General features: G+C 44.1%; 1 protein-coding gene across 1 annotated transcript in view; it reads left to right on the forward strand.

Annotated features, from left to right (window-relative positions):
- LOC101922999 (ubiquitin-conjugating enzyme E2 E1) overlaps nucleotides 1-8,722 on the forward strand; it is a 45,295-nt gene extending 36,573 nt beyond the window's left edge. Inside the window, 3 exon segments of the mRNA XM_055803742.1 lie at nucleotides 674-806; nucleotides 6,635-6,782; nucleotides 7,768-8,722. Coding sequence (XP_055659717.1) covers nucleotides 674-806; nucleotides 6,635-6,782; nucleotides 7,768-7,865 — 379 coding nt within the window. The 3' untranslated portion in view covers nucleotides 7,866-8,722.
- Nucleotides 8,723-11,987: the final 3,265 nt, after the last annotated feature.

Raw genomic sequence — 11,987 nt, forward strand, 5'->3', positions numbered from 1 at the left:
ATAGCGATTTTAATTCCTCTTACAAAAGCAGTTCCACCATACAAATAGTATCAATGAGATGACTTCATGCGGTGTTGTTTTAGAAATCAGTGTAGCAAAATAATAAAAGTGTAGGAAATGTTTACATTTAAGAGTATTATCGTGTATTTGCCTTCCTTCAGTTATACCATGAGTCTTGGTTTAGCAATAATACAGGAATATGTTTTGATTTTAAAGAGCACACAAGATTAATAAAAGTCCTTGATTTTAATACGGCCTTTGATGTGGCACGGTTTTATTAAGGCTGAGCTGGGAGAGCCATTTCTGAAATAAGTAGGAAATTGTTCTTTGAAACTTAGCTTTCCTGTTGTGTAGAGATTGTGTAGCACGTTTAAGAGTAGTTCTGGGCAATACAACTGTTGTAACAATCGGGAAAGAGAAGCAGAAAGCCATACCCCACCTCTAGTTTCTCAGCTTTGCTGAGCAGGCTGGAACACTGATAAGTCCAGGTGAGATCTCCAAGGTTTTGGAAGCATTTAATCTACTTTTAATCCCTGTCTTTACTTCAGGTGGTATATGAATTCTAACAGTGAAAACTTCCTTCCATGTCATACCTGAAGAATGTAAGACATCATATTTATTTTAACTGTAGTAATGTTCTTAAACCATTTGGTTTTTTTTTTTTATCTCTTAGTGCTGGCCCCAAAGGTGACAACATCTACGAATGGAGATCAACCATTCTAGGACCTCCAGGTTCAGTCTATGAGGGAGGTGTTTTCTTCCTTGACATCACATTTACACCAGAATATCCTTTCAAGCCTCCAAAGGTAAGAGACCGTTGCTGATGTTCTAAGTCATGAGCACTCAACAGACCATCCAGCAGCAGGCCGTGTTAATGGCATGCAGCCCATTTGAAAGCCGCTCTCTTTGAGAACAAGCTTAAGCTCATTTCAGACATTGTGTTGGTTTCTGTTAGCTAATGTTAACAGCTTTTCCAGTCCTCTTGATCACTGTTTTAGAGCTTGTTTTCTTTTTCCCTACTTCTGTTTATAAGAAATCCTAAGTAATTAATGCAAGCATTGGGACAGGACTGAGAAACTGAAAAGTAAATAACCTTGAGGGGAGGAGAAAGGATACAAATACTTGTTTCTCAAACAACTCAGTTACCATAAACGTAACAGTTACGTGTGTTTTGGCCACTAAAGTAGTATTTAGTCTTTCAGTTTTGTTGGGTACTTGTGGTGTTCACCTACTTGGACAGTAACAGACTTTTTCCGTAGGTGTGTTATATTTGTGAAGCTCTTCTTACATTCCAGTATTGCTGTTTTTCAATGCTACAAGGCAAATACCGGTGCAGGTGAATGTTATCTTGCGGTTCACATACTTGGCCAGAGGAAGAGTACTGCGTTACAAGAAGAGGTGGTTGTTGCATACACTTCGTGTTTGCCTTGTATCTGAAGGCATTTATTGCATGTTTTTGACTTAAAACTCATTGCGTTGATGAGATAAATGCCAGTGACTGTCCTGCCTTCAGGCCTTGGTCTAGTCTGCAGTAGAAAGGACTTGCCATACCAGACTTTGTCATACCGGGCAAATTAATACAAGCTTCCCAAATTAAGGAAACTGTTTGACTGTTCCTGCTAGCATAACTTCAGGGTTTCTGGTATTCTCGACAGGACCTTAAATTCTACCCTTAAGCTAGGGCTCCCGTTCACAAGCAGCATGTTCTACCTTGGGACATTTCCAGTGATTTCCTGCTGACACCTGTCCATCCCTCTTTGGAGGCTCTCTGGCAGCACAGATGGTTGTCTTGTGTTAGAATTTAATTCAGTGCAGCATAGTCTTTCATTATTTTGGTTTAATTAGTTTGCATTGGAGAATTTATTGTCCATCCAACTATATGCAATATCTTATGTCATGAGCCCAGTAAGTATTTAAAGAGGGAGCTTTTACCTTTCCATGTGTGCTTTACTGCACCTTTGCTTTCTATGCTACAGTCAGAAGCATTTATCGTCCCAGGCTTACCCAGCCTGATGCTTCACAGGACTGTAATGTAACTATCAGTGGCATTGAGACAGCCACGTATGCCAAGTTCCCTGACGCAGAACCAGAGATATAGTTTTGCTCCAGCTCAGCCCTGCTTTCTGCTCGGCGCTTCTGACAGGGATCTCTTTGCCTTTATCTTTGGATGTAAACCCTCACCCAGACGCAAAGAAAACAGGCGCCACTTAGTGAGGCCTTAAAAGACTAGTTTAATGGAGATTCACTGTATTGTAGCAGAGTTGCATTTACAATGAATCTTTCATCTCGCAGAGTCCAAATTGGTTTACTAACCACATATATGTATGGAAATAAAATACACACAGCTTCAGTCACATTGACATGGAATATAGGAGAAAGCATAGTAGTGCTCTAATAGAATGCACTTGCGCTACTTGGGTACTTAAGGTTTAAATGAAGAACATTTCTTTTGCTGAGAACCAAAGACTTATAGCAGCTCCTGTGTTAACACCTGTGGTAGTATTAATAAATGATGGTGTGGAAAATATAAATATCATATGGCTCCTGCTTTATTCCTACTAATTTGTTGATTTCAGATTGTCCAGCTGCTTGCAGTGACTGATAAATATTGTTTGTGGGTCATCTGGAAGTGGTAGGACTAATGTACTTACCCCATAGCCTTCCTGTATTTGTCTTATAGGGCAAGAAATAAAGAAACAGATAGTTGTAACAAAACCCAGTGTATCATTTTGATGATAAGCACTGGTAGAGCAGTAGAGTGGGTGAAGGTCATTTCAGAAGCCTTGACCTCTGTAAAGATTAAGCTCTCTAGAGTGAAAGGACTAGTTTTCCTTGAATCTTCTTGGTAAGCCTTACAAGACCAGGGGAAGAACCTCCGCTGCTTCTTTGAATCCTTGGTAATTCTCACAAGGACAGTCCCTGTTGGGGGCTGCCCCATGGTGAAGTGTCTATAGTAGAACACATTTCATAACTTGAAAGTGAAATGTCATTAAAGGTTTTACTTTGTTAAGTAAAGTGAGGTGAAACTGGCCATCCTGGTGGGCTTACCAGCCCTTAGCAATATGCGTGAGAAGGTGTTGGGGCACAGCCACTGCTGACGTGTCTGTGTGGCTGATGAGCGTCCTGGAGATGTGTGGTGAAGGATATACAAGGGCAGCCTTTGAGGACTGGGTCTGACTCCAGCTGAGGGTTAGATTCAGTATGTTGGAACAAACTTTTGGGGGGAGGATGTTGCTATAGGAGAGCTTGGAAGACTGTGCTGGAAGTGGTATTAAATCCCTGGAAGGATATAGAGAGGGACTGCACTGCTGTACTTGAGGATGGAGAATTTAAAGAGCTTGAAATTTTACTTGGAAATGCATTGCACAGTACCAGGAACTTCAGTGGGAGAAATCTGATACAGGGACAGATACTCTCTGTCCTGTCCTAAATATGTATAATGGAGTTCTTTTGCATTTACGGAGCATTCCATACAGTACTTCGAAGATGTTAATCTGTTCTCTGCTTTTACATTTTCTCATTTTCTGTGGTGTTCTGGGTTTGCCTTTGTTTCAGACAGTAGTTGTGTTAGGCACATGCTAGGTGGACCTGGATTCGGGAGAATCCGATGAACAAGTATAATTAGAATTTAAGAGTCCAATACTTAGTCCTCAAGTTGATTGCTATTCTTCTGTACTATTACAACGGAGGTTTTCCCAAGAGTTACATTGTAGTTGGGTTAGATTTCATTTATTGAGGTGAAAACAGTAGCTGTGGTGACTTGGTGTGTGCTTTGATCATTTGTATTAATAACCTCTAACCGCTTCCTTCCCCCCACTCCCATTTTGCAGCTTGTGTAAATTAACCTCTGCTATCACTTTGGGGTAAGGCTGAGATTAGCTGCTTTTATGTCTTTTCAAAAGCTGTGCTTAACTCTGTGTAGTTACTGCAGTAATGTAATCTCAGGTGGGACGTTTCCAGAGGATCGTTCAGTTACACTGTATTTTTCTGCTGTTCCACAGGCTGTTCTTTTGACCCTGAATACATTGTACTACCTTCCAAGTAACTCAGTTTCTCTTGGTTTTGGTCTGAATCTGCTAGGTTTGTGACACTTGCCCCTCCCCTTACAGTGTAATGAACATTTACTTTAAATATTGGGTTGTTTTTAAGTTGGCCTCCAGTTCCTCCCCCTCTCCCAGCTTCATTTGGTTTCCCTGCATGACTGGCTTTTGTACCATCAGCAAAAATGCTAAATGGCAAACAGCTGGACTACGTGTGTCTTAACACCATCCCAGTTCTGACTTGCTGCTTAAGTGAAAACAAATTTATATTTTTCCCACAGTGCTTTGGTTAGGTAGAGCTTCTCTAAGTGGAGAAAACTGCTTTTGATGCCATGGCTGTAACCCTTAAGGATTATACCTTAAGGTTTCTTAAGGAACCAGGCTGCTCTGCAAATACATGGGAGTTGTTTTTCTCTCTCTCTCTTTTTTTTTTTTCTCCTCCTCCATGAATAATAATTAAAAAGTAGGTCTTGTTCTTAAAGGCAAACAGGATTCATGCTTTGATATCAGTTATTAGTCAACTGGACTGAGAGACTGCCTACAGAGTATTTAGCTTTTGTGCTCAGAATCAGAATTAACAACTTTGTCTTAACAAATTAGAACTCTTGACCTTTCTGTTAATTTGGTCCTTATTGTATCAGCTTGGAAATACTCCATGCTTCCCCTTCTGGAAGTGTTTAATCTGTTAAAATTATTACCTCACCTGCGTGTAGAAGTCTTCTTGGAAGGAGACCAAAGCTGCAGGTCAGATAGAGAAATACTGAATGAGCAGTGGGGCTGGACTGAAGATCCCAAGGCAGAGCCATTGCCAGCAGCTGCAAATGCCATAAACTTCTGTTCTCCCCTAAACAGCATGAGCTGGGACAGGTACCACAGTGTCAGATCTACCCTCTGCTCAGGCTGATGGGCTTCCACATGACTGTAGGGAGTCATTGCTGCTTCTCCTCAGAGGATTAGATGATCTGGGAAACGGGTCGTTTTGTTTTCTGACCTGCTGTACCTCCAAGGTTCCCTGGGTAGAAAGCCGCAGGTGTTCTTGATTTTGGAGTTGCAGCTTGTTGCTGAAGGTGTGGGAGGGGGGCACATCTCCCCTTTCCTGCACTCATTTTGCTATTCCCACATGTAATGTGCAAAAGTGTAGGGATTTGGGGGGTTTTGTTTGTTTGCTTCCTGTTTTAATCTACAATCAAAGCAGCTTACAAGGAACAAAGCAGAAAGTCTCTCGAAGCGTGCGCTGTGGGTGGCTCCTGTATGACAAGAAACTGCTTTTGCAAGCGTGAAAATAGCCCATGTGCTCTGTGCATTGGGAGCGACGCTGCACGGCACTGGGGTTTCGGAGCTGTGTCACCCCACCCTGTGCCTGCTCCCCGAACCTGTGAGAGGGAGGGGCACAGGCAAAATTTTTTGCATCAGAAAGGCAGTAGAAAAAATGAGGGTTGGCTGGCAAGCTTAATGTGTGGGCTGGTCTTGTCTTGAGAGAAAGCACTAGTGTGTTCTTGTCATACCACACACTTATCGAGTGTGTTTTGCAAATACCCCTGTGACCTATAAACAGACAATAAAATTTGTGGGTGTGGAGAGCTGACAAATTCTGAGGATTTAGGGCATGAACCCACCAGCCTTTATTCATGCAGATAATCTTAATCCATGCAAATTCCACCAAATTTGTTGTCCCTGTTCAACCAGTGAGTCAGAGTAAGGCCTTTCTGCAGGTCACATTGTCTGCTCCTGAAAACGTCTCGTGGTGCTTTTGTTTCCCTTTCGGATAACTTCTGTGGCAAGCTGCCCGGCTCACTCGCATCTCCCAGATCTGAAGATAATAAAATCCAACCAACTCCCCCGATCGCTGAGCTCTCAGGAGCGATGGGAGTCGCGATTCCAAGTGCCCCGGCCTGCCTGCCTGGGGGATTTTAAAAAGTCCTTGGGAGCCCAGCAGGAGAAAAGGGCTTCGTGTTAAAGCCCCAGGACCCTTTGCCACTGTGAGCAAAAAGATAAAAAAAAAAAAAAAAATAAAGCAAAAAAACATAGAAATTATAATTTAAAAATTTTAAAAAAACAACCGCAACCTGGGTTTCAGGCTGGGAACCGGCCGTTGTTTCGCAGGGAGGCGGTGAATGTGTTGTCAGCCGTGAGCCCCTGCGGGGCCGGAGGGATTCCCCGCGGGGCTCCCCGAAGTCACCCACCTTTGGGACGGGACACCCGTGCCGTCACCTGCCACGGCGCGCGGAACGCTGCCCACGGGGACCCGCCGCGCGCTCCGGAGACTTTTATTTCTTATTACATTTCAGATGAGGCTCTTTTGGGTTTGCCTTTGGCACCGAGGACGCGGGCGGGGGGGGGGGGGGGGGGGGGTTGGGGGAGCTGGATCCGTCGTTTCACCCTGGAACCACCGGTGGCCAGCGCCGCCGTTCCCAGCCCGCCGGGCGGCGGGGCCGGTGCGCTCCCGACGGAGGCCGCCAGGGGGCGGTGGCGGCCCGGGCAGCCCCCGGCCGGCAGCGCGCAGGGCTCGGCCTTCCCCCGGGCTGGTGCTGCCCGTGGCTGCAGCACGCTGCGTGCGCCAGCCCAGCGCGCCTGCTAACGCCCGTTTCTTGCAGGTAACGTTTCGGACAAGAATCTACCACTGTAACATTAACAGCCAAGGCGTCATCTGCCTGGACATTTTAAAAGACAACTGGAGTCCAGCGTTAACCATTTCTAAAGTTCTCCTCTCCATCTGCTCCCTCCTCACAGACTGCAACCCGGGTAAGTCCCCTGCTGCCTTGCACCCCTCCCGGCACCCAAGTAAGGTGACCCTGATCTCATCGCGTTGGCTTTGGCCAGCTTTGGCCTCCAGCGCAGCCTGTTTCCCTTTCCAAGGCAGCCGGAGAGGGGCTGGAGGTGGTGGGGGTGATGCACCCTACCTGCCTGCTGGTCACTGCCCCTCGGGCTGTCCCACGGGGGAAGCAGCGGTCCTCCTCCTGCACATGAAAGCTCTTTCCCCTTCCCAGCCAGCTCTGGTTTTGGGTCAGGGTTAAGCGTGCTTTGCTGGTCTGTAGGACTGCAGTAATTCAGTAACAGAGCTAGAAGAGCCACAAACGTCATTCTGAAAGCAAGGGGATTAGCCTTTTACTTTCCATCATCCACTTAAAACCAGCGACCAACTATGCCGCAAGTGGTCCTTGCTGCTCCTCTAACCCACCACACCAGTTTACGAGTTTACCAGTTTACAAGGAATATGCCTTGGTTTCCAAAATCAATTTCACAGGTCGTATTTCTGTATGGGTCTGAAGAGGAGAGAAGCACCAGATTCCTTTCATACTATATTATGTATAATAAAAATAAACTTTTTGGAAAAATAAAACCTCTCCTTGAGATCTGGTCTTTCCTAGAAGGCAGATTTATACGGCCACAAGTACACTTAGCGATGAGTATGTCGCAGGCACTTTTAGAAGGGGTAAAATAAGCCTGTAATGTGTGAATCAGCGAAGTCCTCCGCAATGCAAAATATGGCTATTGGATTGTTGCCTTTTAAACTCCTTAAAACTTTAAGTGGCATTTCACTCTTTATTAGTAATAGATTAGTGCATCACCATAAATACACACAAATCAGTGAAGATACAGACTATCAATTCAGTATTTTTCGATTGCTGCAATGTACCTTACATGTGCGATTCCCTTGTATTAAATTCACACTTCAGCTTTAAGTTTTTATTCGGTAACTTGTCTGAAATGAGTGTTTCCTTTTCAGCTGACCCCCTGGTTGGAAGTATTGCCACTCAGTATATGACTAACAGAGCAGAGCATGACAGAATGGCCAGACAATGGACCAAAAGATACGCTACATAAATTGGATTTTCGTCAAACTCTTACATTATTCGTCTGTGATGGAAAGAGCTGCTTATGATTTTGAAGGGGTGGGGGGAGGGAGGGTGCTGGTAAAGAGTAGGGTATTTCTATAACAGATTTTATTCAGTCTTTTATTTCCTAAGATTTTGTTGTTGTAACTTAAGGTATCTTGCTACAGTAGACAGCTAGGATTGGGAATAGCATATTTTAAGACTGTAATTAGTTCAGCAATATTAGCTCACATATAGTACCGAGAAGAATGTAAACTTCTTAGACTTCTTTGGTTTTCAGTTTGCTTGCAATATGTAAAAGATTAAAACAGCTTAATTTTGTACAGGTACATATGTTGACATTTATGTAAAAGTCCTTTCAAGACTCTACACACTGTTTTTGCTTTTTGTTATGTTTTGGGGTTGGGGGGGTTATTTTGTTCTGGGTTGGGTGTTTGGTTTGTTTTGTTTTTTTTTTTTTTTCCCGTTGGTTTTGTTGTTTGGGTTTTTTTTGTAAAAAGATGTTGGGATTGTTTTCCCTTATGGAGGGCACACTGGTATTTAACAAATCCTTTTTAAAGACTGTCATCTCATGATCTGTGATACGGAGAGGTGGATATATGGCGTCATATATGAAATGAGAAGTAGTTAATGTATTATTTTATAAGCCAATCTATCTTTGTGAAAAGAATAAAGGGTTTAATCAGGACTTACGGAAACCTGTAGTGAAATACCTTAAGCTGTTTAACTGTAAGGCGTGGAGTAGGAGTCACTCAGTGGATTGGTTGTATGTTGTGGGCTACTTAAGTCTGCATTTGTTACTGTGCTAATAAAAAGATGTTTAAAAAAAAAAAAAAAAGAAGAAAAGATTTCCGCTTAGTGCCTTGCTTTGTCATTTTGCCAGAACAATGTCTCCCAGTACGCTTTGAGGATTACGGTTTGGACAAGGACAATGGAGATCTGCAGGTGAGTGCACTGACTGCTGCTGTTTTGGGAAGACGCTTCTGGACAAGCGTACAATGAATGACAGCATAAAGACTTCTTCAGCCGTTTACTGTCTTCAGTGTTGCACAGGCTGACATGGCCCTCGAGGAGGTAGCCTGCCACACAGCCCATGCTAGTTACTTTTTAGTTTTAAGTTTTCACAGCATTGCCTTTTCAGGACCGGCATGTTATTTGAAAGTACAGCTGAAAAAGTGTAAGAGAAGGGAAGGGAAACAGGTAGGAGGCAAAAGGAAGAAGAGAGTATCTTCATGGGTTTTCTGATGGAGAGGTCTATTCCTATTTGGAAGAGGAGAAAGGATCACGTCCTGGTAAGCTAGCAAGAAGACACCTTAAAGGAGAGTAAAGAAGACTTAATCTCTAGATCCTTTAACTACCTACAAAGATTATCTCCTAGAGACATGGTGTTTACACTGAGGTGTGTAGCAACGGGGCGGTTAGCTGTGGATAGGGCATTTTTGTCCACTCCCTTGAGGTAGAGGCCGGAAGTACAGATTCATTTTCACATGGCAAGTGTCACCTTGCGACATTCTTCTGAGTGATATGTGGTCATCTGCAGCCTCAGATTCGTTTTGGTACTTCAAAATAAATTTTGTAAATATTTTCTTTATATACTTCTCTTCCTATTTATAGATCAAACCTAACTTGGTCCAAAGTAATCTCTGTTAGAGGTAACCTTCCTTCGCTGGGTGGCTGTGGGTAGCAGTACCTGAGCCTCACCTGCTGAACCTTTTGACACAATGCATGTTTTGGTGTATGAGCTCCCTCAGCTGTTTGGCTCAGCCGAAGAAAACTGTTGGTTTAGAGCTACATCGCACCAGGAGCATCTCTGCTAACCGTTTCCTCCTGTCCCCTACTGAGAGAGGAGGTACACGGCTTAACCGCAGCAGGTTCGTGTCATCTCCTTGCTTCGTGCTAGCGGGGCATGCCAAGCGCGCTGTAGTTGGCAGCAGGGAGGGAGCTGATTTGGGGTGACTGACCTGCACAGTGTTCATTCAGCAGGGTAGAAGTTGTAAGAGGAACAAAGAGAGATAGTTCCATTTACTAACTTTTTTTTTTTTAATATTTTTTTCATCATGATCTTGTGCAGGGACTATCTAGCTTTGTTAGTAGGTAAGTGAGCCCAGTGACCTAGGACAGGTTTTGAGTCAGCGGAATAGTAAGAACAAAATACATGTTCTGCCCTTTAGCTACTGCATTATACTCTGTACTTTACTCATTAACCCTATGTAAAACTGTACTACAGTGAGTTTCAGTTTTACTCCGTACCAGCTACCATGTGTAGATTGTTTGCAGAGGAGATGCTACATTTTTCATCACTCGTCAATAAATTACTATGGTATTTAGAAAAGACGATATGAGTGCTTAAAAAGCCTCAGAATAAGCTTATGAAAGAAAACAGTGGGTGGTGCTTGTTGATGTGAATGCCCAAAATGATCTAAACTAATTTCTAATGAATTTAACCAAATCAAAGACAACGTGTTTGCCTTTATGTAACCTGTTCGGGAAAATGGCCACAGTCATTTAGAATATCGCCTTTCCTCTTGCCTTTCTTAAAACACGGTCAATTCCTGAGTGTCCAGGGGAGCAAATGAGCAAGCTGCTCTCGTACAACATGGCTCTGGCAGCCACGACATCAGTTTGGGGAGTGGAACTGGCACAGAGTCTGGGTGCAGAAGTGGGCAGGAACCAGTCATCTCTGTTCCTTCCATCTCAAAGCATTTTAAGTTAATTGTGACTTGTCAGCCTGCACTCCTTTGGCTCAAGGGTCAGCTTCAGCCACAATGTGTGGTTAGCAGAGGTCTTTGCTTGTTTTGATTAATCCAATGCTGAATTGAGTCCTTTCTAGAAAGGTTCTGCAGACCTGAAGAGGAGGAGCATGACCAATTCCTTGATGAGAAGTTGTAGCAAGGAGTTGAACCACTTCTGCTCGGAAATCACCCCCACTTCCCAAGCACGCAAGCAGCTGCGGAGCCTTCAGTGGCAGGGAGAAGCCTTGAGTACACGTGTGTGGTAGGAAGTGAGCGAGGAGGGAGTGTTCTGCAGCATCGCTGGGGACAATGACTGTTACTAGCTAGGCTGGGGGAGGTCGTGCTATAGTGCTTACTCAGCTGCAGTGTTGCAATGGAAACAGAATTGTTTCTAGCCGGGCATTACAAGAGCTTGCTCATTCGTAATTGCTCTCTTATCTTACTCCTCGGCCACAGCAATCCAAACTACGTTGAGCAAAGCACATAAACAGTTTCGTCTACCTTCATTATAAAGGTAGGAATACCTGCTTAATTCTTGGTGAATTGTACTGCTCTGCCATTAGTAATGCTGACAGACTTTAGTTGTCGGTGTTCAGGAAGAGCAATGCTATAAGCACACAGTGTAATTGTGTTCATTAAGCACACTTACTATTTAGCAGTTATGGTGTGACAGTGCAAATGCTGGTCATGGTTTTGCTGACTCACAGTGAAACTCTCAATATTTGTTCAAAACAACATTAATGTAGTGGAAAATGAGGGAACTGGGTACTCCCTTTCCCTACTCTTGTCTTCAAATATAAAGAAAATCTAGTATCAATTAGTGTAAGAGGTTGTCAGAGGCCAAAAGCTCACCAGTCCCTCTGGGAACGGCTGCTCATTCTGTCCCTCTATTTCCAATTTTGTTTAGTTTACTGACAGGCTGAGCTAGGACAGACAGCAGCTGCCTGCAGGACAGGTTTACCAGCATGGAGAGTCAAATACAGCACGTACAGTTGTGCTTGTGCTGCTGGACAAGGTGTGGCGTATTAAGACCGAGGCCATTTGTACAGGTATTTCTGGGCATTTGCCGTGGGGGTGTTCCCAAAAGGCAGCCTCCTGCACTCCCTGGCCCCCTCTCACAGAGTAGTACAGCGCTTCGTCCCAGTTGTTACCTGGCCTGTAGCTTCGCACCGAGGGCGGATTCCTGCAGCTTGGCCGAACAGCTGGGTAGGAGGAGTACGCGATGCACTAAGCAGAGCCCGGGCAGTACCTCCTGCATACAAAACTGCTCTGTATAATTTCTCAGTAAAATTATCACCTACGTGAATGTGACTGATTTGTACTGGACATGCTGGAACAAAACCATGTACAGCTATGTTGTCCTTCAGGTCGCAGTTAAA

This window comes from Falco peregrinus, chromosome 5 (genome assembly GCF_023634155.1).
Source record: "Falco peregrinus isolate bFalPer1 chromosome 5, bFalPer1.pri, whole genome shotgun sequence".
Classification (NCBI taxonomy): Eukaryota; Metazoa; Chordata; class Aves; order Falconiformes; family Falconidae; genus Falco; species Falco peregrinus.